Source organism: Lichenostomus cassidix, chromosome 3, assembly GCF_008360975.1.
Source record: "Lichenostomus cassidix isolate B80296 chromosome 3, HeHo_3.0, whole genome shotgun sequence".
In the NCBI taxonomy this organism is placed as follows: domain Eukaryota; kingdom Metazoa; phylum Chordata; class Aves; order Passeriformes; family Meliphagidae; genus Lichenostomus; species Lichenostomus cassidix.
In genome coordinates this window covers 10,474,499-10,502,483 of record NC_139483.1, presented here as the reverse complement: position 1 = coordinate 10,502,483, position 27,985 = coordinate 10,474,499, and the positions used below count along the sequence as shown (strand labels likewise).

The 27,985-nt window shown below is 40.7% G+C and overlaps 1 protein-coding gene across 1 annotated transcript; it reads left to right on the top strand.

The window, feature by feature from the left end:
- Positions 1 to 6: 6 nt before the first annotated feature.
- Positions 7 to 26,113, top strand: MRPS5 (mitochondrial ribosomal protein S5). Its single transcript, XM_085054399.1, has 11 exons — positions 7 to 154; positions 1,938 to 2,075; positions 10,729 to 10,854; positions 11,161 to 11,394; positions 13,814 to 13,848; positions 20,785 to 20,875; positions 21,579 to 21,625; positions 22,263 to 22,320; positions 23,154 to 23,216; positions 24,019 to 24,155; positions 25,532 to 26,113. The coding sequence occupies exons 1-11, from the start codon at positions 88 to 90 to the stop codon at positions 25,754 to 25,756; spliced, it is 1,221 nt and encodes a 406-aa protein (XP_084910525.1). The 5' UTR covers positions 7 to 87; the 3' UTR covers positions 25,757 to 26,113.
- Positions 26,114 to 27,985: the final 1,872 nt, after the last annotated feature.

Here is a 27,985-nt window from a genome sequence, read left to right as displayed (position 1 = left end):
TCCCCGCCTTGGTTTATTTCCAGTGGTTTCTGCTCAGGCAGCGCGCAGGGCAGCGCAGTACGGCGGCCGTGAGGGGACGGGCCCGTCATGGCGGCGGCGGTGGTGGCTGCCGGCCGGGCGTGTGCCCGCGGTGCGCTCCGAGCGGCCTGGCGAGGTGACGGGGCAGTGCGGGGTGCCGGGGAGCCTCCGCGGGGAGGGCAGGCGGCGCGGGAGGCGGGGGTGTCCCCGCAGGGCGAGGGGAGAGCGCTGCGAGTGCGCGCCCGGTCGTCCGTCCATGTGCACATCCCACGGCCGTGTGTGCCTGCACGGCAGCACGGGACACCGGGGGTTTGCAGTGTCCCTGCTGCCTTCCCCTGGAGCTGAGGGGTGACCCGGTGAGAGCAGCCCCTGGTGCCTCCCCTGCTCAGGGTTTAACCTAGCCTTGCTGCGGGATCAGGGCGATAAGGAGCATTCCCCTGATCCCCAGGCTGCTGGTCCTTGGCAGAGTGGGGAGCCTGTGCGTACGTGAATTTGAGTTTTATAAGCCCTTGCAGTGATTTTCCCTCCATCGCGGTAATTCCACTGTAGGAGAAGTGCTTTGGGGTGTGTTGAGCTGGGCTGCTGCTGTGACACTTTGCAGGAGTGTTAATTGAACACATTAAATGGGCAGTGATGAACTCAAGCCCAGCACACGGCCAAGTGATCTGATCTGATCGTCTGGTGCATGGATCAGGACATTCCACCGCTGCACACATTGCCATGGCAGTTCCATCACTGGCTCCTACAAGAGCTGCATGACAATTGGGTTTTGTATCTCAGTAATGCCAAGGGGATTTCTAAACGAATGTCAGTGGTTTTTAAAGCTTGCATTTTGCCAAATAGTGTCAACCTAGTTGCTCTTGCAAGTGTTATTCCTCTCCAGTACAGGACGTGATAAATACTGGATAAAATAAACATGTGCTTCAGATCATTGATGGAGTTTAGGTAGGCAGATCTTACTCATCCTTACAGGGTTCTGGGCATGCTGCTGTGCCTTTGGAAACCTGGATCAGTTACCCATCACCCCATCAGAGTAACCTGGGCAGTAACATCTGCCTTAAGATGATGGAGTGAGGTGGTTTGCTTTGTCCTTCAAATTTTTTTTTTCCCATTCTTTCTACCTTTCTACCTTTCTTTCTCTTCTAAAATGTCATCCTGGACATTTTAATCAATAGTAATCCAAGTTTCTCTGGTTTTTCTGTAGCCATTTCTTTCTGGCTTTGAGTCCTCTTCAGTAGCTTTTCAAAATTCAAATGTATTATTTTTTTCGCAGTAGAGGTTAAAGTATACGTAGTAGGAAGGGAAAACGTTTTTATCTTCTACAGTCCTCTAAAAACTTTCTTGCCCCCAGTCCTAAAAAAAACCAAATAAAATCTAAGTAGTTAATGAATTTCAGGTCTCTTTTCATCCTCAGGGCAATCTATAATGAAGTGATGCCAAACTGTGATTAAAGCCTGAACATTAAGAGGGGCTTGAAAACAGGCCAGTGGTGTTTCCTTGGTGGAGGGAAATATTTTCACAGTCTAGTCACAAGTGTTAAGAGGGGCTTGAAAACAGGCCAGTGGTGTTTCCTTGGTGGAGGGAAATATTTTCACAGTCTAGTCACAAGTGTATCCTTAGAAAACCCCAACCATTTCTTGCAGGTAAACCAGGAAAAATAAAAGGCTGCAACTGCTCCTAAATAATTTATTAAAATCACTCTATCAGCAGTATGCTAGAAGCCTTCTAGCCTTCTTCTCTTTGTGACATTTTCTATTGCAATATTCTCCCTCCCACATTCTGCTCTGCACTTCAAGACAAAAGGTTCTGATTCCCTTTGAAAATCGCTGGTTTTTCTTCCGGTGCATATATTTGCAGAAAGTACTGTTTTAGGCAAGGAAATGTGCTATATATAAACACCTTTCTGTCTTTGTTCTCAGGCTTTGCTTCTGTGCCAGTGAAGGGGAGCTGCAGTTCATACTCCAGCCTGGCATGGGCTTTCCAGACACGGTGCTCCCTCTCTGCCCCCTGGACTGGGACAGTCGAGCAGTGCAGGAAAAGCAGTTTCTTCAATAGATGTAAGTCGTGAGTTGAATAAAAATTATTAACTGCAATAAACAGAAGATGAAAAGAAAATACTGCTTTGGAGCAATACAGTCATGAAAATCTGTGTATACTATTTTTTTTGTGTCTCCTTAGAGTACAGTTGCAACTGCAGGTGTTGAGAGAAATGCATGCACAAAATCAGGTTGTTATCTTTTAATAGCAAACGGGTTTGCTTTATGTCACAGTGAATCCATCTAGTATGTGTCGTTATGGATGGAGGGGGAAGTATCTTCTCCTCTGTTTCCTAGGCCTTTCTTGAGAACATAAATTGTGTGTTTATTTTCTAAAGTATTTTAGAGCCACAGGCCAGATATGCTGTTCAAGCTGCACTGTCTCAGAAATGAAATTACTGAAGTGCAAGAATGTGTTACACAAAAACTGTTGGGAACATCCTGCAGATTGTCTGGTCAGCTGCAGTTATTTTCCTCCAGTCCTGAAAGGAGTTACACCCATGCTTAACGTAACTGAGGGATGATGGCTGTTTAAGTTCACACTCGAGACTGTGAACTGAGGTAACTGAGGGGCCTTTTCACCTGCCTTGTGGTTCCTTATCTTATCCCACAGGGGAAGAGAAGGAATGGTAAGAACATAATCTCTGGCAGAGATAACTGCAACAATTTGAGAGTCAAAGTTTGATTGTTTATAATCCATAGAATTTAAGAGCTCTGCAAAATCAGACTTTCAGAACTGGTGGTCTCTTCCTATTCTCAGCATGTGGGTGACAGAATATTGTGTTTTCTTTATGTCTGCTAAAGAAAGGGGGTTATACTTTCAGACTGGGCTTGCTGCTCATCTTACCGAGTAAGTTTTGACCATTGACTAATTCCAAATACTTGAAGGTAGAGAGATCTCCAAAGGCTTGGAAAAGGCTGCAGTGTGAACTGCAGGCTCTGCGTGGAGAAGGCTTTCTAAGGATGCCATCTGCAGGAGAAACTCGTTTAGACAAGCAGCAGCTAGGATAAGAATATTTAAGAAGCCAAGCACTGTTGTTATTTTTGTTTATCTGAAATTTAACATGTAGCACCACAAGTGATTGCAAGCTGATTACAATTTGTAAATGATAGTAGCATTTACAATTTGTAGGTTAGATTGTTTCCTTAATTAGGCTTCTGTTCATATTCACAAGCAATAGCTGAGCTCTGTTTTACCAGGAACTTTTCCACGTGTGTGGTTAAGTGACTGAATTAAAAATATTACCTGGGATGGCATCTATGTTGTTTGACTTAGTAAAATTTTATATATTTAGGCAAATTACCTAAAATTATTGGCTTATTTAACAAGGTGTAACAATCTGGAAAAATTAAAGTGTACCTCCTTTATGTATTCAGTAGAGACAGTAGCCATGAGATTGAGAAGACTGAGGGGTTTATATTTCAAATGACAGTTATCTGAAGAACAGTTTCTCTTACAGAAATAAAAAATAAAATCTTCAGAATTCAAATGAAGTAGATACAAACGGTATAAATCACTCACGTCCTTAGCAGTGCAGTTGCTTCAGAAGTGGTAACATTTAAAATGCAGATATGACCATTTTATGTGAAGTAGTTGTCAAGTGAAATGTCAACCAAATGACAGGGCTTTGTGACTGAGAAAGGTGACTGTATTTTTCGATCTCATTAGAGGATGCTAATTATCTTCCATTATACCTTGAATAATACTACTGTGCACTTGTGGATAGGGTCATCTATACTTTCAATGTAACTATTCTTTTTAATAGTTTAACTGGTTTAAATAGAAGGAATTCATTTAAACAGGAGGAATCCCAATTATCCTAGGCAATCTCTGATCCTTACCCAGATAGCTGTCTCCTGCAACTCTGACACAGAAATATAAACAGGGATTTATTCCTGCCCTATGACATATTTCAGTGACTTTGTAATGAAATAATGTAAAATTATCTTCTTGCTCCATACTTATTCTTTCCTGTTTCCACCCTCCTCACCATGGGAAACAGTTTAGTTTCCATTCACTGGTTTGGCTGTCTCCCAGCCATAGGAGTTTTCTAGACCCCAGGCACCCAAACCAGCATACTTTTCTCAACACCCATTATGTATCCAACTGTATGTGAGAATAAAGAGCTTTTATTTGATACTGGGACTATGTAGACATTATATTTTCCTACTCACAGTATTAATTCCATTAGCTGCCCTTGGGAGCCAGGCATGGAATCATAGAATGGTTTAGGTAGGAAGGGACCTTAAAGAGCATCCAGATTCAAAGCCACTGCTGTGGCCAGGGACACCTTGCACTGTTCCTTAAGGCTGCTCCTGAATTGCATTTTATATAATGTTTTTGGAGTCTTATGTGAGTTTTCTTTGGGTTAAATTGTTCATTTTGACAGACATGTCTAACTCGAGGATCAGCAGTAAAAAGACTTCTTCAATTTACAAAGAATTTTTCTTGACGTATGAACACTCCGGATAAATAATTACAGAATAATTGCCTCTTATCAGTGGTATCATAAGAAGAGTTTTGATGTTTGAGCATTAAGGATGTAAAGAGTTACAACTGTACAATTGGTTTTTTTCCTTTTACAAGAGAGTTGTCTATGCATTGAAGTATAATTGGTTAATTGCTTTTAATCAGAAAAAAAGGGAAGTGAATATAAAATGCCTTGTAGTTAATTGTATTTGGAGGGGCATTCTGTTGGGTTTTGATTTGTTACTCTGCACTATTACTTTTCAAAGGCATCTAGCCTCTGATTTTCATTTTGTTTTGAACCAATCCAAAGGTGTTTAGTTTGCAGACCTCACTGAAATCTCTCTTCTCCGTATCCATCTGGTGACACTGAGGCATGACATTTATTAAAAATAAAAAATGAAGGCTTTAATAAAGCAACTATCAAAAGATAGTAGCATTTACAATAATATATATTAGCTACATTGAGGTCCTTGATTTTTAATAAAATGTTATAAAGAAAACAAAACACAATTTCTCAGATGCTGTGATTGTAGCTGGATTTATTCAGGGTTTGAATTGTGGCTGACAATCAACCTGACAATCCCATGTCTGCGACTTCTGCTGACACTGTGACAAATTGCCAGTTTTAGAAAATGTGAAATTCTAATCTAAGTGCACTGTAGAAGTGTGCTCAAGGTTTGCTGTTAAGTGGAGTTATTCCCTGTGTCAGTGTAGCAGTGTGAATGCATCTTTTGGAATATTTTCCAGGTCTGAAGTTTCATTTTACTATTGTGATGCATCAGATTTGTTTCCGGATTTTGAGAAAAATACCCAAAACTTTCCCATGCTAACTTGTGGGAAGAATAATTAGACTATAGATGTGTTTTTCTGCCAACAAATTTTCAGACACACCTGAACAAAATTTTCATGTTATCCACATAATTAGAGCTTTTGCATTTTTTTTTACAATATTACTAAATTGCTGTGAATAAGTAGGTAGCCCCAAGAGCTTCAGACTTGTATTAGCAAAACCAAACAGCAGACAGAAAGTTTGGTAGTAGATGAGGGGTTTTTTCCTGTTTCACTCTTGTGGAAATCCATCCAGCAGTGAGAAGTAGAACTCAGCTTAAGTTTTCAGTGGAAACATTTCAGATCTGTGCAGCTCTTAATTTTTAGTCTGTGAACTTTTATCTACAACCATTTTCTCTGTCCCGTGGTACTAATCTCTTACATGGCCTCATGTTCGTTTTCATGGTGGTAGTCCTTGTCTTAGTGAGACTTTTTCAGTGTCCAGATTCTTGCAGTTCTGCAGTTGGATGCCACCTGTTACCCAAATGAATGCTGTGTGACTCAGTAGTGGCTGCCTAGACTGAATGCTTTGCAGTCCTCAGGACTTCCCAGGTTTGTATAAAGGCCCTGTAGAGCTCACAGATAATACCCTCAGAGGGTGCAGGCAGAATTGCAAACAGGAACATTTATTTTGCTAAAGCAGCCTTTTTTTTTAGCCTCAGTGGGCAGGTGGAGATTTTTGTCTCCTCATTGTCTTTCAGCCGAGCTCAGTATCAGATATGCATCATACACTTCCATTTAGAATGTTGTGGGGTCTCTTTGGAGAAAGGGTCTCTTTCTTTGAAGAAAACAATGTTTTGAGTGCAGTGACTTAAGAAACTTGAGAGTAATCCAGTACTGTATCTCATTTCTTACAGATCTTATAGATCCATGTTCTTCTGCTTATGGACCAGGATTAGACAGGGAGTCAAGAAACTGGTGTCACATTATGGCAGACAGTTGCATTTCAGAGGTGAACTGGCAAGAGCAGTTCTCATTTGGGATGAACACGTTGATTTTGATGAGACTGCTGTAGAATCTTGCATGTTATAATGGTATTAGTATACCATTGTTCCATTTTTCTCTCATAAATAAATCTCTTTGCATTATCATCTTTGCATTATTATCAGGCAGAATATTCCCTTTTGAATCATGGAGGAGAGGATTCAACCTAGAGGAGTTAAACATTTTCCATAAGTAACTTTAAAAAGTCTGAGTAGGTCTTGGAATTCAAGACTTCCACTTTTAAAACTAAGAGGAAAATATATTAGAAACATAACTGTTCAGGGATAACAGATGGTGTGAACTGAGTTGACAGTTTTTGAACAGTATGTGAGTTCAGTTGAAGATGATGAGGTTGTATAAAGTCAAACTCCATCTTTGTTTTGGATTGTTCACTGCTGTTGATTTGGAAGTAGGTTTTTAATGTAATTGTGAGAATGCCTTCAGCCACTCATAAGAATTGAGCTTGAAGCTGAATGTTAATACATGCAATTGGAAGTGACATCTAAATGATTTGAGTCGTGTTCAGTCACTGCAATGAGTTGTAGGCTTTGCTCTTAAGACAGCTGCTCTGTGTATGTTTTTTCCTAGCACCTTTAACCTAAATGCTTTGTAGTTAAGGATGTTGTTACTGTTATTAGGCACATTTTGTAGCATGGTGGAGAGAGAATGTAAGACATCATAAGGCCTTAGTAAGTTCCTTAAGGTAATACAGCTGCACAAATGTAATTATATTAGTGGACAACAGTGCATTGGAAGTAGCATGTTTATTAAAACAAGTTCATTAGTCTTTTTATTATGTCAATATTAATGTCTTTGTATCTCTGCTGCTGTGCTGCCACAGGCTGTTTGTCACCAAAAGCCTTGGGAAGCAATTACTTCTATTTGAAAGCAGTGAGTCTACTTAGATGTTTTACAAAATTGATTCTTTCTTCTCCCTTTTTTCACTTCAGTTTTCCAACTTACTGCTCTTTGTATTCTAGGCAAACTGTGAACTCATCTTGCAGGAGACAAATCTGATTTTAATCTCCATTTATAAATATCTAGGAGATTGGTTTCTGAAGGGGTTCACAGCAAGTCTTTTAATACTTGTGGTTTACTGAGGTGTGGTCTAATATTCATCTGATAAATACCTGTGTCATTCCTGATATTTAGGGATGATATAAAAAGACACAATCCCAAATCCTTTTCAGAATAATACAAATGTCTTTTGTGTAGATGGAGCGAAATGGAGTGATGTCACACAGACTTACTGTTGGTGGTTGTCAGGGATCAGCTTGCCTGAAGCCTGCTTTCAGCTCAGTTCAGTAGTGGATCTTTTTCTAGTCTATAAAATAAAATCTTGTAGATGACACTTCTTCCCCCCACTCAGTAGCTATGTGCTTTTTGGTAACTGACTGGAAATGTGTAGTGGCTTTTATGATTGGTTCAATTTTAGCTCTTGAGGAATGCATGCAACACCCTGTTTTACAAAGGCAAAATAAGGCCATAAATCATGAAGAGGCTGCATATCTGCTGTCCTGTCTTCATTTCAGAACATCTCTACAAGAGGGAGAAGCAGTACAGTGATCCTCCTTTCCATGTGGAGTTACTTCCTCCACTCCGAGACATTTCTCCTGCCTGTGTATGTGCTCACTAATCTCCTTGGTGCTTTGCTGCCAAGTCAGATTGACCTTTCTTACACACAGATTTTTATTTCCTCCATTGCTGTGTTGTCTGTCTGTCATAAGCAATGTCCCCACCATTGTAACCTTCCTGATGACAGCCTATCCCTTTCATATTCCATTCTTGTCACTTCGTCTTAAAATCAGCGTGATACCTCTATCTTATGAAGAAGCAGCCTGCAGGCTTCTGATGTATTTCATTAAATGCAGCTGCTTTCCAAACACATGATGGTATTATTATAGACTGATTAGATGAACTGCACTTTGGGACTAAATGTGATGTTTTCATCTGGTTCTAATTTTGTCAGAATTTGTACGGTGCTCGAGGCCAAAGCTTGACTCAGCCTGACCTCTTCTTCATGGATCTGTTGGCATTCAATGGTCTTCTTTGGTACAAGACAATGTCCTTACTCTGTGACCTTTGCTACTCTCCTCTGTTGGAATTAAAGTGATCTGATTGTACATATATTTGGAGTGCAGCTCAAAGTGCAGGATTTTTTTTGAGTGTATTATCAGCTCCAGGGCTGCTATTTTCTCTTAACTCCTTGTTGCTGCCCCTCTGCAGCCTCCTTTGTAACTGTTGTGACCCCTTGTGAGGTCACCCAAACTGCAGATTAGGGATTGTTCCAGCTTAAAAATAGCCCTGCAGAGGAAAATGTAAGTACCTTTATTGTGCTTCCATGTTTCCAGGCTAGCAGGATTATAATTTAAAAAAAAAAAGAATTGCTAGTTACACAGTGTTTGCTGAATAAGCTAAGAAGCTTAACAGGATTGATGATCAGCCTTCCACCTAATGGAGCAGCCACAGAATTCACTTAAGAATATCAATTTACTGAATCATGCATTACCTACTTACTTTACTTTTCCCCTGAAAAAAAATTGTGGTAAGGAGGTAATGCTTTTTTATATATATGTTTGTTGGTTTTGGTGGGGTTTTTTGTTGGCTCTTTTTCCCCCCCACATCTAGCTCACAGCTACATGCATCAGTGTGTTGTAATCAGCTGGAAGGTTTTTTAGTTGCTGACAGTTCAGACACTTCTTTCCAGCCATTTGATACAGCTGCTCTTAGTGGGATTTTTCTTTTTTTTATTTTCTTCCTTTTTTTTTTCACTCTTAAATGTCTGGACATTGGTCTTCACTTGAATGTAATTTCAGACAAAAACTTCTTTTTTGCCGGGACTACAACCTACCCAGGAGCAAATTCAGTTCTTTCCTCGCAGCATATAAGATGTGTAATAAACTTTGCTGTTATCCATGGGCATTTCTACTTGTCTGTAATACACAGATTTCCACTTGTCTGCAATACAGCCAAAATCCCTATTACATGTTTTGCCTTGTTGAGCTGTTCATACACCATGGTTTTGGGTAGGTAATGACTTCGGAGGCCACTCTGCTCTTGCTTTCTTCAGGTAATACTATTTTGTACCTCCCTGGCTTGCAGAGTTGTGTGTCCTTCCTTGTGCTTGCTTTCCAATGTGCTGAGCTTTGATTGCTTGGATCAGGATTCTCAAAAACGAATCAGTTACACTTCCCACTTGGAAAAAGATATTTGAGGGAATAGGTATGTGTCAAACCCTTGGAAGAGCCACTTTGCTCCTTAAACAAACTGCAGGGAGGCTCAGAGGATGGAGCAGGCTCTACTCCGTGGGGCTGGGCAATGGGACAAGAGGCAACAGGCAAACTGAGGCACAGGAAGCTCCAGCTGAACATGAGGCAGAGGTTCCCTACTGTGCAGTGCCCGAGCTCTGGCACAGATTGCCCAGAGAGGCTGTGGAGTCTCCCCAGCTGGGGATATTCAAGAACCATTTGGACACCACCCTGTGCCAGTGCTCTGCATGACCCTGCTTGGGCAGCGAGCTTGGACCAGATGACCCACTGCGGTCTCTTCCTGCCTGACCCATCCCGGGATTCTGTGAAATGTCATCTGTGGTGTCTTTTCACATCATCAGCTTCTTTTTGATGTAGGTTTGTTTTTTTTTGTCTGAGCTGCCATGGTGTCCTGTATTTCCATCAGCTGGGTGAATGGTAGTTTGCAGTTAACTACTAAATAGGTGTTTCCTAGGTCTTGCTCTCCTGTGCTGGGTGAAGCACCAAGGCAGTGCATGGTCCTGGCCACAGCCCTGGCTGAGGAGGCATGACAAAGCCTGAGCTCTGCCATGATGCTGTTCAAAGTGTTTTGCATCCCTTCCTCCTTACGTTCCTTTGCATTTATACAGGTCATAAGGGGAATGTTGTATATTCAGAACATGAGAACAGCAGCAGGTTTATTTTTGGGTTCACTTTTTGTGTTTTGTGGCTTTTAAAGCAAGCTAGCCCTTTGATATTTTTAGGGGTAATTCAAGTTTGCTGTCATAGATCAATGTCCTTGGACAAGTGCTTCAAGGTACTGCTTGCTGCTCTGAGTTACTAATGAATGATTTTCTTTTCACGACCTGGAAATTAATACCTACTGGTTACTTGTTGGGAATATTTGTCTTTAAATTGATTTTGAAAAAGCTTGTAAAAAATAATGCACTTGGCTGTGTGCCTGAGTGCAGCAATCAGGAGTAGAGGCACATCTTTGCACCAAATACATATTACTTTCTTAGCAAGGCAGTAATCCTACAGTTTAAATTCCAGCAAAGCAGAGACCAAGCAGGTTTCAAGTTTGGGGTTATTTTTTGTTCAGCTTCAGTTTCCAGTGTAAGCTGTACTTGTACACTACTTATGGAAGTTTTTTTTTTTATTTCAGTGACAGCTGATGAGCTGTGGAAAGGAGCTTTGGCAGAGACTGGCGTGGGAGTAAAGAAAGGAAGAGGAAAGAAAAGAAAGAAAAGGCTAAGGAAGAATCTCAATAGAGGCCAGGAGATTGGTGAAGGTAGATTCACAAATAAAAAGCTGAAGACATGTCTTGACATTTTTGTGTATATTGTTTCTTGATTTAATTAATGGACACATTTCTTCTCCTTTCTGTGATGTCAGAACTGCTTAAGATATTTCTGTCTTTAAACAAAAAAATCTTCTATGATTATTTAATGTTGTTTTTGCTTTTTTAGATATAAATTCCGTATCATAAAATGCATTTGAAATACATGAGAATTTTTCATTTCATTGCATTTTTCCTGAGTACAGAGTTGCAATCCTAATTTGGAACAAAGCATGATTTTTGTCTGTTATTTTTAAGGACGTTCTGGTTTCCTCTGGCCTGGTCTCAATGCTCCTGTGATACAAACTGGGAGAGTCCAGGAAGTTGCCCAACGAAAAAAAGAAGAACGAGAGAGAATTCAATCTGAAATTATTCAGCAGAGAGATACGTGGGAGAAGAGAAGGAAAATAAAAATTAAGAGAGAGGGAGGATGGAGTGGAAGGTGTTGGGGAGGTATCCTCCTGGATCCTCCTGACCCTGGTCCTAATGGAGGTAAGAAAATCAATTGTCTTCTGTCTCTTGCTTTGCTTTTCTGAGAGCAGGAGGCTTGGATAAAGTGAGATCCAGACTTTTTCTGTGACTAAAAATTGGTTTGGTACATCTCTGTTGCACACCCACACACAAGCAAGTTAAATCAAAAAGCAGGTACTGCTAACACCAGTGAAATTTGTTAAAACTCTGCTTGATTTCTTACTAACAGCTGTTAGGCTGTTCTGTTATAGACTGGATGATTTTATGTGGTATTGCAGAGTACTGTGTTATGTCAGACTGTTACAGGAGTCTTGAAGGATAGAAATGTTTTTCTGTGTCCAGAATCAATTGTCTTAAGTATGAAATATAGTAATGTTTTTTTAATAGTTTCTTAAAGGATCCTGTGGAGTAAATCAATCTTTTTAAAATTCTATTTCAAATAATGAAATAGGGTTAAAAATTATGTAGTTTGTAGCTTTTAGAAGAAGCTGCAATAAATAACTATTATAGTAAATATAATAACTATAAAAGTTAGTTAGTTAGTTATTTCCTAAGTAGTTCAATATAGTGAAACCAGAGGTCCTCTGTGTAGAGCAGAGAGGTGACTTTTTTTACAATGCTATTATTCAGACTACTGGAAATTCTATAGTAGCTTTAACATTTAGAAGCCTAATCTTTTTCAACTACTTAAATATGAAAAAGACTTGTCAACTCCCATGGGGCTGAGTTTTTATTGTGAAACTCTGCTTAGTGACATCTTTCTGTACACTTTTAGAGTAGGAGGAGCTAAGAAAAACAGGTGGCATTTTCTTGCACTGTTGTGCATTTCATTTTATTACCTTAAGAGCAAATATTCCATGGGAGGCAGTGATGGCACCATGGACTTGGCCAACTGCCACTGAATCTGTCAGTGTGAAAATAGAAGATTTGAGAGATTATTTGTTCCAAATTCCCCATAAGTCAGTGGTGGAACATGGAGCAAGTCAAGAAAATGCTATGGTTCTAGTTCTGTACTGGGAACACAAGACTTGTGTTGAGTTTATCCCACTAAAACAAGTGACAGCTGTTGTAAACAATGTTTATGCATTTATGAACTTCACCTTCTGGTGTTTTCCTTGGTTTTGCTTTTGGCTGGTACTATTGATGTAGATTACTTGCATTGCAGTTGGCTGTGTGGAGGCTGTTCTAGTCAGGTCGAGTTCTGCCAAAAAGAGGAAAGGGCACTGCTATCAAAACAGGAAAATGAAGCTGTCAGCTTGTATTATAAATGTGTTTGAGAAAAGGCACTTTCTGATTCACATGCACTGATTTCCTTTTAATCTGTTCAAAATGCTGGGGGGTTTCAGGCCCTATATTTCTTTCAGCATCAGAGAATTAATGACTTTTCCAGGGAATTGGGACATTGGCTGTATGCAAAGCACTGTCAAGGTGATAGGAAGAACAGACCTGAAACTGCCAAACCCAATGAATCCTTTTGGCCCAAGACTAAGGCATGGCTGAATTCCCTGGTGTCACTTATTGTGCTAGCTAGGAGTAGAGAAAGAACAGTATTTTTCACTGAGAAATAAAATCACTTTTCTCCCAAGTTTACAGTGTTCCTTTGCAATTGAAGAGGCTTCAGAGATGGAACAGAGAGTGCCTGTTGGTATTCATATCCTCTTTTGTGAGCTAGAAATCTGCTTTGTGTAGATTCTAGATCTCTAAACTGTGCCAAGATGATCATGTTTATAATCACGTTATGTTATATTATGTGTAAATGATAAAGCAATGTTTGGTGAAGGACTGAGGCCTCAGCTCTACACCATTACAGTTTTTAGATTTTCTTCAGAATTTCACTGTAACTACACCAAATGTTATATGTTATACTGAAATACTCTTGTTCCTGGGATAAGTTGGAAAAGCAAGAGGTTGTAAGGGCTAAATGATGCATGGTTATTTGAAGTGGTTATGTATTGTTTTGTTTCATGTTCCCCCTCCCTGTCTGGAATTTCACAGATGTGTGTATCAAGAAGTATTTGATTCTAGAATCATAGAATCAAAGGATAGGTTTAGTTGGAAGGGATCTTTTACAGGTCATCTAGGCCAAAACCCAAATTTCTTTGAATCCCTGTTGATTGTACAATATTCTGAACAACACTGGATGATGCTTTGGTCATAATGGAAGTGACCCATCTGGTGATTTAATGATTTACAGATTTTACTCTGCATGTTTGAAATTTGAGGTTTATTTGGAAATTTTGATCACTATTTAAGGAAGAAGGCAGTTTATACTGCTTGTTCAAATTATTCTTATGTTACCTTTTCTACTTATTGCTGAGATTGCTTTATAAATTGCAGTTCCATAGAAGTTGTGTCCTTCTGAAGTTGTCCCACCTACAGAGGGATGTGCTGATAGAGAAGTAACACAAGGATATGTAACACCCTGTTTTTCTCCCAACAGAAACTTACGAAGATTTTGAGACAAGAGTCATCGAGGTAAGCACTGCAAATCTTTTCAGGGACTTTAAAGAATTGTCACTACTTTATATTGACCTTGCAATTATTTAACAAGTCTTTGCTAAGTCCCTAACAGCAATAGGAATGAGTTTGGTTTGCTGTTTCAGCTGCATGATGCATACGAGCATAACCTATGACAAAATGAGTTACTTTGTCTATTTAATCGAGGGAGAAGGGTTATGAGACACATTTTCTTAACAAAATAGCCTGATTCACAACAGCTTCTTGTCTGGAAGTAAAAAGAATAATCAGGCAAGTCAGAAGCTGAGCTACCTGACAGCTCTACTCCAGAAAGGCGTCTGAGGCTTCTCTCCTGTCCTGATAAATGTGCAAATGGATTTCTGTGTCCTTGATTATCTTTCTGCATTTTGCTGAGATGACCCTCAGTTGGGACTCCATCCAGTTGGTTCAGTATTTTCTAGATTAATCAAAATCTTTGCTTGTGGCAGTGGGTTTTAGTATCTCCTGAGACATGGAAAACAATGATGCTGTATTGTAATTTCAGTCTGGGTAATTAAAAGCCATGAGTTGGTTTCTATTTATTTTTTTTAATCCTGTAGAGGAGAAAGATATAAACTGTTTTAGATGTCTGCTGTGAAAAGGATAAAAAGCAATGGATATAAATAAAAAGTAAGGTAAATTTAGAGATAAAAAATGAGATACAAATGGAAATCTGAATACTGGAATGGATTGGGAGTATATGGAATGTCTGTTACTGGAGCTTTTTAAAAACAAGTTAGATAATCTGTCAGGAGGGATGGGGAGACAAAATCTGTGACCTATTAACCCATTTTCTTACCCCAGTTGGTTTTTTGAGTGGACTGGGCACTGTGGGCTTTGACTGATACAGCAAAGACCATTTGGAGCACTTGGCCTTTAGCTGAGTCAGTGTTCCAAGGCAGTTTGCAATAACTGAAATGCATGGGAACTGTTGATAAAATTAATTATTTTGTTAGCAAGCCCTGCAGCTGGCAGTGCCTTCTGTTACCTGAAGGGGCACATTGCAGAACAGTGACTGTTGTTCTGCTGCTGTGCCATGTCACAACTGACTGTCACTTTGGATGCTACAGTAGGGGAGTTTGAAGTCCTGTGCTGCCAGAATTATTTACAAACTGCAAAGCTGAGTTGCTCTGCAGTGTTTCCATGTGCTATGGAAATCTGTCTCAATGTTTTACTACATTTGAGTAATAAAAAAGCTTTTAGAAGCAGGCTGGGGCTCTGCTGTTGTCTGAGATTGCCACAGGTCTGAACTGAAGAAAGTGGAATGCTTTTGCAGAAAAGCAGCAGCAGCAGCAAAAAATTCTATATTCAAAGTCATCAATGAGCTCAAGATAATTGAGTCCTATAATAAGTTTTGAAATAAATAGATCATTTTAGCATTCTTGTCTTGAATAGGTGAGAGACATGCTGCTATTTCTCTGTGTGTGTTTTCCATTATCTTTACCTTCACAACTGTATGGTAGATTAAAATAATGTTTGCAGGGAAGTTGTACTTCACAGCAAGAAACTGAGAGGCAATTTTAAAGGACTGCCTTATGAAAAAAGATACAATAGGCCCTTTCTGTTGTGATTATGCTACTGAAAAGGCTGTGCTCTCTTGCTAAAAAAAGAGAGAAATTGCATATTAAAGAGTTTTCTTTTAATGTAGAAACAGAAAAGCTGTAATTTGATTTCTCCTGACTGTAAAATAGAGTACAGACAAGCTCAGATTTTCATGTCAACTAGAAGCAAACCCTAGCTCGAGAGTGTGTTAAAGAGCAGCAGTAGGGGCTGCAGATTGGTTTTATTCCTGGATTTCCTAAGGGCTATTGCATTACTAAGTGTAGGTGACTTGTGTTACCTGTTTCTTACTTTCCCTGCCAGCCTGAAGGCACAATTCCTGTTCTGCTCATATATTACACATAAGAACAATCTCCTTAAATAGAACTGGTGGTAATGCTTAACTGGTGTCTAACATAATGTAATCATAGTGGTAATTAAGATTTAGAGATGTAGCTGATGTGTGCCATTATTATTTTCATGGGAAGGCTTCATTTCACATATCACCCATCCTCAGATGAATTTTTCTTTTATGTTTCTCCAAAATGGACATGGTAACATAGCAAAAAAAAAGTCATCTACATGACATCCTGTGCTATGAGAGTAATTGCTTTGTAGTGCAATTAAAATTAGAAAGTGAAACCTAGTGCTCAGTAAGGCTGGAAGGCACAGAACATGAGGTTAGTGACCCTTTGAGTCTCTCATTAAGGGGAGCTTTCTAAGGGAGAAGATAAAGTTATAAATAATGCCATTTGCAAAAGACAGATCTCAAAGGGCTTTTGTCCAACACTGAAATTTCACAATTACCAGTTGTGAAAACTGCTTGGTGATCACTTACTGGTTTGTTCATGCTTTTTGTTTTCATTGCCTGTTTCAGATGAAGGCAACTTGCAGAATTCTGTGTCAGTGCAGCTCTTCCAGTGTCAGAATAATTCTCTTTTTAAGCCAGATGCTGAAAGTATGGCACTATTGATTTTAAACAAAAAAAACAAACAAAAAACCTCAGGGATTTGTGTTTGAGTGTTCAACTATAGAATGTGAAGTAGCATTAGGTGTGTTTGTCACAGTCCATTTGGATCACTCAAATTTGCAGAGCAACATGACCTGTAAATTAAAGTTCATTTTATGAGCTTGCTAGGTAGGAAAACAAACAAGTGCTGAATACTTTTTGTATTGACTAATCTAGCACAGGAATTCACTAGTTCATCACTTAATTAATGAGGTTTCTAACTCAGAAGTTCTCTAGCTCATAACTTGGAGCTCTCACACCTGTGAGGAAAACAGTTGCCAAACTAACAGTCAGAGTGTTCATCCTTCCTCCTGTGTCGTGAGGCAGGTGTGACACTGGGAAGCACCTCTGTCATTTATGTCCTCCAGCTTGGAAATGTGGTCTGTGCCATTGCCAGGAGTTAGGGGACTCTGAAGAACTGCAGACACACAATATGAAAGGATGGTGGCTGCAGGGGACAGAAAGCTCAGGGTGGCAGTGGCTGCATAATGGTTTTTACTCCTTCCTGGACATCTTGTTTGCCTCGTTGCCTCTCACTTTAATTAAGGGAACTCCTCCCAGCCTGCATCAGGCCTCTTCTTGTTGGCTCACCTTGTTAGACTTGCTTTTTGGTGACAAAAGGAATATTCTGTAATACACAGCCTAAAACTCTTCCTGTAAGTCATTGGAAATTGTTTTCTAGCTATTGTTTTTGCAAAGGGTGCAATAAAAAAAGGGTTGGGAAAAAGAAATGCTGCATGAAATTACAGTGTCTGAGATCCACTGTTTGACATCCTTGACTGAAAAATTATATGGTATAAAGGATACTCTCTGAGTAGTAATTTACTTCTAAAGAGATATTGCCTCAAAAGTATTTTAAGGGTATTTGTAGGCTCTAGATTTTGCTTTTAGAACTACAGAGAAGTCGTCTGTTCCCTGGATGATACTGACAGTGTCTTTAGACTGACAATGGACATTTCTGACAGTTTCTAAGATAGCACCTGAAGCCACCTGTTACAGGAAAAAAAAAGAGAGGTCAGAGCTGTGCACTATTTCTGATACTCTGATCTCTCAAAGATTCTGGCCTGCCCTAGAAGTAGAGTTTAGGAATGCTACCTACAACTGGCTCAGTTGAATAAATAGTTAATGATTTCCATGTCTTACCTGTCAACCTGTATGGAAGAAATAACTGACATTTGGACACTCAGAAGCCTTTGATTGACTTTTAATTGGGCATAATTATGGCTCATCCTTTGAAAAGGAAATGAAGCCATTTAGATAGACTGTGGCTTTGAGGATGGATTATTGTGGGGTTAATCCAAAGGATCTGTACTCAGGTGGGAGCTGTAGTAGGAAGCCACACTGAGAGAGGAACAGGAGGAGGTTATTAGTGCTGTTTGTGTGAATGCTGTTCATTCCTGTTTGTGTTGACTTGCAGGCTCAGTGTGGGATTGCATTCCCACCTTTCTGTAAGGGCACATGGATGGAAAGAGCATCTCCTCCTTTAAAGGCACAAGGTTAAGGACCATTTCAAGGTGAATGTTGCAGCTGGAGATATTCTGCCATTGTGGCACAAATCTGCTCTGCCCTTTGTACAGAGGAGGCTGATAGGGACATGATGTAGCTAACACAGGTTTGGTTTTTGTTAACAAGTTTATTACTCAGTTCTTTTGGGTAGCTGGTTTCCCAAACCTTTTAGCTGTGTCCCTGAGCCTCTCCAGGCTCATTTGCACAGAAATGCTTTTCTTCCTCCACCCTGCTCTCATTGTATCTTATCTCCCCTTCTACCTTAGGGAAGTATTGGGACCAGAGGTTCTTATATCTAGAGGGGATCACTCTTCTCTGCAAAATAGCAGCAAAAGGATAGCAGTGTCAGGAGTGTGCCCTAGAGGTGGCAGGTTCCTAGAAATCATGACTAGAGTATGATTTCGAGAAAGGAGGGCTTTCCAAGAGCAATCAAGTTGGCCAGTCAGTCATTCTGCTTTTACAAGAACAAAACCTCCAGGAAAAGGTTAGATTTTTGCCCTTTTTCTAGCCAAGTGCAGCAGTTGAAATCATAATAATAGTTAGCAGCCTGTCTTTGAGAGTAACTTACTTCCACATTGCTGTTTCTCCCCTTAATAAATGTTTCAAGTGGTTTCACTTTGGTTTTGAGGTGCTGCTCTTCCCTCAGTTCTAGAAAGAAAACTGAGTTTACAGTGTCACCACTGGATGATGGATAAAATGGGAGACAGTTAATTTCAGGTACACTATGATTTAGGTTGAGCACATGTTGCATCTGCTTTCAAAATTTAAAAATTGACTTTCAGTGTAGCTTGAGTGACAATCTGATAAAAAGGGGTAGCTGTGTCTTGGTTTCAGCCACTTCTCAGAGGCTGTGCTGTTTTCAAAGTGGCACACTGTTCATTTTGCATTAATTAATTAATTCCAGTGCAGTTTGAGGACAAACTTGAGCATCCTGCTCTGCATCCCAGGGTGGAAGGGAAGCATTGCTGAGCACACTCCAGAAGACGTAAATGCAACAGCCCTGACTGTGATGGGGCAGCTGAACACTTTTTCCTGCAGAGCTGCTCAGAAACAACCAACCAGTGCAGTTTGAGGAAGGCTTCTGGAGAAGCTCCTTGCATGTGTCTTTGTTGCCACATTCTGGAAAAGGAGAAGAATAATCCACGAGTAGGTTTCTACAAGATTCACATCCTTTATGTTTGACGTGTTGGCTCTATTTTTGTACAAGTACCTACTCAGCTTGGCAACAGGAGATGAAAGTGTGTGCAGAGCAAAAATAGTATTCTCTTGATGCTCCTGGAGAGATGACTCTGCTTCAGTCTCTTTTCTTCCATTATTATTTTGCATTTTCTGTAAATAGCCCACAGGCACTTTCATCTTATGGGGTGTGGTTTTTTAGCTTGTTCTTGTAGGCAAAGAATTTGAAGAAGGAAAGATAGCTTGGAATAAGCAATTGGCAAAGCTGATGTTTCTTCAAAGTGCTCTCTAGAATGCATGTGCACCTTGAATTAAACAGCATCTTTATTTTAATGAAAGCAAGGTGAACTTTTTCAGAAGCACTAACCCTAACCATAATCTGTACCTAGTGAAGGCACTGGAATTTGGGAGGGTTGTTTGTTTTGGGTTTTTCTAAGTTTGTTTTGGTTTGGGTTTTGGTTTGGGTGTTTTTTGTGAATTCTAGTAAGAATGTTTAAGCCATGACTAAGTATTTTCTAATAATCTACTTTCAGATGTATAATATTACAACCAGAGCAGTTTACTGAGGAATTACATGTAGGGAGAAGGGGGAGCACTGACAGGGAAATCATATTGTGGCTTGAAGAAAGTAGAACCTGCTGCACTTGAGAGTAAGAGGAGAAATAATACCATGAAATAAATACTATCTTTTGACTGATAGTTCTGAAACACAGATATTAACACAGTCAAGCAATATCCAGGATGTTATTTTTTATATATCTATTTTTTAAATTTTATGTTATTTTTTGTATTTTATATATATTAATTACAGTATATAAACTGTATTTCTATATTTAAATAAACATATAGTTTTATATGTAATCAAAAACAAGGAGACTAGAACAGATGGACAAAGGATCTCAGATTGTTGTCCCAAAATTGGGTTCTCTCACCCAGTGTGCAAGAAGCCAATCCACAGAGTCGAGCTATTTAAATTATTTATAGTTCTGCTCCAAAAGGGGTGCTGTGAGTAAAGTTAGCACACCAAAGGTGTGCAAAAATACAAACATATTTATAGTTTGATTATTTACAGTTCTATGTAATGAATATACATCACTGCTTGGCTAAGCTGCTACTTGCTTGCCTGTCTCTTACCTGGATTTAAGGGTACAGCACATTCTAAATTCATCTGCAGTGTTAGGGGTCTCCACTCAGAGGCAGCTAGCCTCAGCTTCAGAGGTGTGGTTTTCACATCAAAGTGAGCCAAGTTCACCAAAGGACACAATTTGAAATATTTCTAAACCCCAGCAGTCCAAAGCTGGTTTGGGCTGACATGTAACCAGTCTCTTCCCTTTATCTCATCATTTTAATGACCTTTTACCACATTCTGCATTCTTCAGGTCAAGTTGTTCTCCTTTTCCCCAGAACATGCATTAGGCTCTTGTCCACATCAGGATATATTAGACCATATAAGGTGGGAGACTGTAAGGCAGTGACTTGCTTATGGAATCATGAAATCATACATAATATTCTGGGTTAGAAAGGACCTATCAGGATCATTGATTCCAACTTCTGGCCCTGCACAGGACACCCCAAGTGTCACGCCATGTGCCTGAGAGCATTGTACAAATGTTCCTTGAACTGTGTCAGGCTTGGTGCTGTGACCACTGCCTAACAAGAAGCTTTGTGTTGGTTTTTTTTTGCAGGTGAGAAATGTGTTTTGTATGAAGGCAAAGGAAGGCAGGAAAAAATCAATACGTGCCTTAGTGGTTGTTGGAAATGGTAAAGGAGCTGCAGGTATGTGCATTTATTGTATGTACAAAGCAACATCTGATGATGGGGTGTTTGTGGGAGCTTTAATTAGCTGCATTTATGAGCAACCAGAGTTTTGCAGAACTTTGCTTTATGGGAAAGATTCAAGGCCACATATGTTCCTCTAGCCGAATTTTGATTGCACATTGGAGTGCAGGAAAGTTTATACAGAGAGGAAAGTGTGGTTCTCTTGTAGAGAGATTTGTTACTCTGAAAAATTCTTCCTGCTTCCTTTTTTGGAAAGCTTTTTCATGGAACATGTTATCACTGTGATGCATATATCCGGGATGGTTGAACTAAGGTTGTCCCAGGCTTTCTTTTTTTCTGTATTCCCTTCATTGCCTTCTTTCTTTTTAAAGAGAAGAGATGATTTTTATTTTTATCTGAAGCAGTCACCATTGTTCAGTTGTTTGAAACAAAGTTTGGCCAAACACACAAAAACAACTTGAGCCTTACTTGTTTTCCTTTGACAACAAGCAGTTGGCATCCAGATGTTAGGTGTTCATAGCTCCTAAATTGTTTGTCTCTGATTTTCTCTGAACACTTTCTGAGTATGATCTGTGCAGGGAAGTGGAAATTTAAATGCTAAACGTGGCTGTGAAGTTCTCTGGGTTTTTTTTCACTTTTCTGTCTGAAGATCCTGCATCATCTGTTTCTCAGCAATAAAATTACTTTCTCTGTCTTGCAGGTTTTGCATTAGGGAAGGCAGGTGACAGGACGAATGCTTTAAGGAAAGTATGTTGATTTTTATTTTTGCTTCATGACAAATAATTCATACCTACATTTATGGAGTTTTTTTTCTAATAGTCAGTGTAATCTGTAGTCTTTGCAAAGAATTAAATCCATGTGTAGGCTTTGTCTTGATACAGATAATCATAGAATTATTTAGGTTAGAAAAGTCCCTTAAGATGATCCAGTCCAGCTGTTGATTTAACACTGCCAAGCACCACCAGCCCTCAGTGCCCTGTCTGCACATCTTTCAAACACCTCCAGGGATGGTGACTGAGCCACTTCACTGGCAGCCTGTCCCAGTGCTTGATAACCATTTCAGGGGAGAAATTTTTCCCGTCTAAACCTCCACTGGAACGACTTGAGGCAATTTCCTCTCATCCTATCACTTGATATTTGGGCAAAGAGACTGACCCCCACCTCAGCCTCCTTCCAGGTATCTGTAGGGAGTAGTGAGGTTCCCCATGAGGCTCCTCTTCTCCAGACTAAACATTTTCATCTCCATAGAGTTTAGATGTGGTAAATCTGTTTTCCTAAGTTGTTTGTCTTTTTTTTTCTATCTTGTTAACTGAATAATAGTAAATTGAAAATGCTTAGCAGAAAAATTCAAGGAGAAAAAATATTTTCTGCTTTTATTCCCTAGGCAAAGAATAAAGCAATAAGCTCCTTATACTTTATAGACCTGTATCAGAACCACACAAGTAAGTATCATGCTTTCGATATAAGCACTGAATATACCAACAAGAACTGGTTGCAACTACTAGCAAAGCATAAAAAAAAAGTTAAATAAAACTTTTCTGATCTGATGCATTGCATTATAATTCTTGGCAACCTGGTCTAGTTGAAGGTGTCCCTGCTCATTGTGGAAGGGTTGGACCAGCTGACCTTTAAGAGGTTCCTTCCAGCCCAAACAATTCCATGGTTCTGTGCTTAAAATTTGGATACTTAATGCATAGTATTTCAGGCTCTTAATAGCAAAATTAGATCTTTTCTGGCACAGTTTGAGTTAAGGGAGTCAGATACTGTTGGGACATTTTTCCCTACACTGAGCTCCCATGCTCTTCCCCTCTCTGTGTCAGAGGAGATGATTCCTTGGTGACTCAATCCATTTATGCTGACAAAGCCCAGCAGCCAAGGAAAAAGAACCTGGGCTGGAGAGTCAGTCTGATGTTTCCTGGTAGTTTTTTGTTAATGTTCTCTATAGAAAATCCAAGAATGCTGATGCCTATGGAGAAATCTTAGGTTAAAAGCTGGATTATTAAAAAAGATTAGTTAAATTGTATCATGTGAGCTCAGTTCAAAATGAAATGAGGCTCATTGGAGGCACTCCTACCTATTTTTCAATAGTAACAGTACTCACAGATATTTCAGCATTCATAATCTATTCCAGAAATTTACCTAGATTAACCCTTCTCTTTAAAGAAGTCAGCAGAGAGTAAAACCAACTTGCCATTCACAGTACAAAAAAAGAAAGCTAAAGCTTTTCTAGAAGGAATAATTTATCTGTAATGCCTTTTTTTCCACCCACCTCCAGTTTACCACGACATTTCAGTGAAATTTAAAAGAACACAAATCAGCATGAAGAAGCAAAACAAAGGTAATTAAAGCTGCCTGGGAATTCTGAAGTTTTATTCATTGCTGGCTGGTATTTATTTATTTTCCTGATAGCTCATCAGTTAGTGGGGGTGGGTTTTTTTTTTCCTTTCCTTGTGTCTTTGGGGTTTTTTCAGATGTGTGTCTCTGTATATTTTGTTTCTGGTTTCCTCTTTTCTCCCCAGTTTCTTAATTGAGAAGGTCTCCAGTCAGATAACCTCACTAGAATAAACATTCTAGCCCTTTTCTGTTGCTTCCCAGCCATTTGGCCCCCAGGATGTTTTGGTTGGTTTTTGTTTTTGTCTCCTTTACTTGCAGCAGCAAGACTGTCCTGCAGTTTTTAAAGATCACTAGAGCTAAGCCATGTGAAACAAACCTCTCTGAAGCAAAATTAGACTCCTCAAAAAATAACTCTGTTAAAACCTGGCAAGTCTAAGAAACCATTTGCAATTAATGCCAATGTATTACAATTATGCATTGGAGCTGATATCATCTCCATCTCTGTGGTGGAGATGGATGCAGATGACACACAAACCTCTGTTGGGTTTGTGGATTTTTAAATAAGTTTGTCTCTCCTTCACTCTGTGCCGCTAAAATTATGACAAAGTGTAATTCATTCTAGTTGCTGGGCCAGGAAAAGGGAAAGAATGCCTCTGGGCAGTCCCTGGAGCCATTTTTAACATCTAATGTGTTCTAACACGCTAGGTAACAAAAATAACAAAGAAGACATCTTAGTGCCCTCTTCTCAGTAGGTTGTGTGCTTACAAATAATCACATAATGCTAATTGATGGGTTTTTTCCCCCAGGGTATGGTCTCCATTGCCACCGAGCCATTATGACCATCTGCAGACTAATTGGCATTAAGGACATGTATGCCAAGGTCACTGGATCCAAAAACTTGATTAACATCACCAGAGCTCTCTTTAAAGGCTTGACCCGACAGGTGGGTGCACTCCCAGTGTCCATGAGGTCAGGGAGCAGAAGGGATGGATATTGTAATAGTTTGTGGGCAAACAGTTTATATTCCAGACTTAAAATGAAGTAATCTTACAAACTAAATCTGTAAGGGGATAATTCCTCAGCAGTTTTATGGAGTTGTCCAGTCAGGAACAGCTGTGTGTAACTCTGCCTGTTCTACAGCCAGGTGTCTGCAGGGGACATCTGAGTTCCTGAGCTTTCATTTGTTGTGGTTTTGGTGACCATTGGAAAATCCTGGGCAGAGGGGATTGTGGGTCAGCTTTGGTTGCTGCTGCTTGTTTGTTTTCTAAGTTCTCATTGCCCAAGGACTGCAAGCCACAGCTGCTTCTATAGCTGCTGTAACTGAGATCTCTGAAGGTGTCATTTCCTCCACCTCCAAGTGCTCACAGTAGAGATGTCTCTGTCTGAGCCAGCTGCCTGGAGTTGATGGAAAAGCTCCAACATGCAGCATTTCATCCTACTTCCTTTGAACATCAGCCTCAGGGTGCATCAGCCCTTTGGAAATTCCCAGTTATCTCGTTTGTTTGTGGTTTTGGTAGCTGCCAAGATTTAGCTGCTTCCTTTCCCAGCACAGCCCTGCAGAGCTGTAGCTATCAAGTCTGTCACCCTGTGCTGGCCAACTTTATCTGTTCAGCCTCAGGAAGTGAGGAGGTTATGATCCTCTTTGCCTGATGAGAGTCACAGATCTCACAGCTTAGCAATATCTGAGGGTCATCAGTCTGGCATTCTATTTTCCATGCATTGTCTTCTACAGAATGAACAGAAGAAGGGTCTGCTGTATTGATTATTGCTCTGAGAGTTATGCACTTGCTATGTTTTCCTGACTGCTCTGAATGGGAAGAATTTCCTGTCACCTGTACAAATTTATTCTGTAAAACCTAAGAGTTACCAAAACACTTTGTAGGCGAGGAAGAGATGTAGTTGAAAATAATGTTAAATTCATACTATTATATTAGCTAATACCACCTGCCAGGGCAGCAGCAGGCACTCTTCTGTCCTCAAAGCAAAATTGAAATCCATATAAAGACATTAAAATGTTCCTGCATAGTACTAACATGTCAACAGGCATGTTTATGGGCAGGATGTATCTTTCCAGAACAAGTTCCTCTGGGATGACAGTGTAGTGCTAATTAGTATATCTGAGGTCTGGCTATCTGAATTTTTGCCCAGGAAGATGAGCCCAACAAGTCATTTCATTTACACAGTGCCTAAACTGTTTATTAGTAAATTACTTTTGGGGTTTTTTTAGCCCCTACCCCATACACCATGTAGATTTTAGGCTGAAGCAAAGCAAACCTGTGCATCATTGTTCTGGTTGTCTTTTCCCTGTCCTCCTCCCAGGAGACTCACCAGCAGCTGGCAAACCAGAAGAACCTCTACGTGGTGGAGTTCCGGGAGGAGCAGGGCCCTCTGCCCATCGTGGTGGCTCTGCCCGAGGGAGGTGTCCGTGAGGATCCTGAGCCTGAGGAGGAGGTTCCCAGCACAAAGCTGGAGTGGAGGGATGTGAGGGCAGCCCAGGGGATGGTAAGATCTCCCTGGGCACGTGTCAGACGGGCAGCGTGCTGAGAGCTTCAGTCCCTCTGTGTCTGCAGCTCAGAGGTGTGGCTGGGGAGGCCCAGCTCACCCAGGGTGTCCAGGTTTGAGTTGCAAGAAGGGCAGCAGGAGCTCTTTCATGCCATCCATGTCACTTACTGCCATCCAGGAGCACTGTTTGCTTTCCCACCATTCCTCTGATCGCTGTCCTGAGTGGGAATGTTCACATGGAAGCACTCAGTGAACGTGTCTTTGGCTTCAAGCATGCATTTACTCCATTCCAGAAGATGGTTTTTAATCAAGAGCTCCCACGTTTCCTTCACAAGCTCTTGGGAAACTGTTGGAAATACAAGATTGTGAAGGCAATAAAGAATCATCAGAATGGGTTCAGTTTGGGTTTGTTGGGGTCCTTTTTTTTTTTTTTTTTTTTTTTTTGCAAAATGCTGGTGTCTGGCAGATCCTGAAGCAGCAGTCGTGGGAGTTCATGTGAACACCCTCAGTGTCACTCCTGAGGTTCAGGGGTTAAATTCTGTGCCTCCCGATCTGTGAATGCCATTTCTCCATATGCCAGAAGATGCTTTTGCAACCTATTTTGTCAGTATTGAAGAAAATACCTTTGAAGTCCTTCAAGACCAACCTGGGAATTTGCATTTGAAGTTCTGATGTTAAAGATATTAAGGAGCAATATTTTACATTGATTTCAATGCAGGTTTCTAAAGACAGCAGTTGTGTATATAGAGACTGGCAGGGTGAATTTAATTGAGTTTTATCTCACTCTTGTAATGAAAATTCTAATTCCAAGGCCATGCCTGCTGAGCAGTGGGATGAAGGCTTCTTTCCTGTTTGCCAGCTCAATCTAAATACACCTTCAGTAGGATTGCTAAGTGTTCAGGTTGCAAACTTCGTCGTCAGCAGCACATCAAGCTGCTGTTGGGGAATGTGGGCTCACATTCAGCTTGCATCTCTGCTGTGGAGCTTAAAATTAATCTTTTGTGGCTTTGCTGTTCCCCCAAGTTTGTTCATATTAATATGGGTGCTTGGGTAGATGTTTTACCCAGCACATAGATTGCTCATCACTCACAGACAGAGCTGACTGTAAAATGAGAAACTCCTGCATTTTCCATGGAGCTGGCCACAGTTTTCTATTAAAAATCAAATTCTCCTGCAATTCAGGAGAAGATGGAAGTTCTCCTAACTCATTTCATTGCTGGAGGCAAGGTATCCAATATGCAAATATTTGGAGAGCAGTTAACATTGTGGTTAAGCCACTTAGTGAAGCAAGAGCAACCAAGATTACAATCTGGGCATAGTTAATGAATATGTCTGCAATCTTGTTTTTAATAGGAACTAAGGCTTTGCCTGCCTTCAAGTGCACTGATTGCTTTAACTAGCATGTAATTGCCTGCTCTCCAGAGCAGATGCCTGCAGCCCTCCTTGTCCTGCTGAGGAAGCTGGAGAAGAGCAGAGATGGGAACTCCAAGTTCCACAACCAGAAGCTGGTGGTGGCTGCAGGGGCACAATAGGCCCCTTGTTTCAGCAGTGTGAAGAGCACTTGTAAATGCTCTGAAAAAAGCCTGATTTGGGGCTTTTTAAACGGGCTAATCCATCCAGTTACATCTGCTAGGGATGGAGAGGATGCTGTTGAAGATGAGGGACTGCTAGCCTGCAGTGTCCATCGTGCCCAGTGTTTCCAGCAGAGTGACAGCAAATTCTCTGGCCAGTGCTGCCCTCAGGACTCTCTGTGAGGAAGAGATGTGCTGCCCACATGGTCTCTAGGTCGTGGGAGATTAGCTGAGCTCTGGGCAGCATTTTCCAGACAGCTCCCTTGGGTTGCCCAGCTTCCAGGGCATGCCAGTCTTCATGGCTGTGTCGAGATGACAGGAAAGCTGGGTGTGATGAACCTCTCTATTGTGTCCTTTTCTTTCCACCGTGCAGGGAGGGTGCACATTGCTGCGGTTCAGCAGCCACACCTCACTGTGTCACTGTCCTGTGCCACGCAGGGACACTCTCCACCCCTCAAGCTGTTCAGCTGCCTGGGGATGAATTTGGGATCACACCCGGAGGGTATCAAAGTTTCAGCACCTCTTTCTGTCAGTTCATTCTCGACCCTCTGGTGGGGATGTCCCTTCTCTCTGCCCAGCCCAGGTGACACTGGGGCCACAGAGCCTCCGTCGGTGCCTCTCGCAGGCAGCCCTGAGCGATGGACACTCCCATGCCAGCAGCACCCGGCTGTTCTCCTCCAGCGCTGCTTGCAGCAGGGTT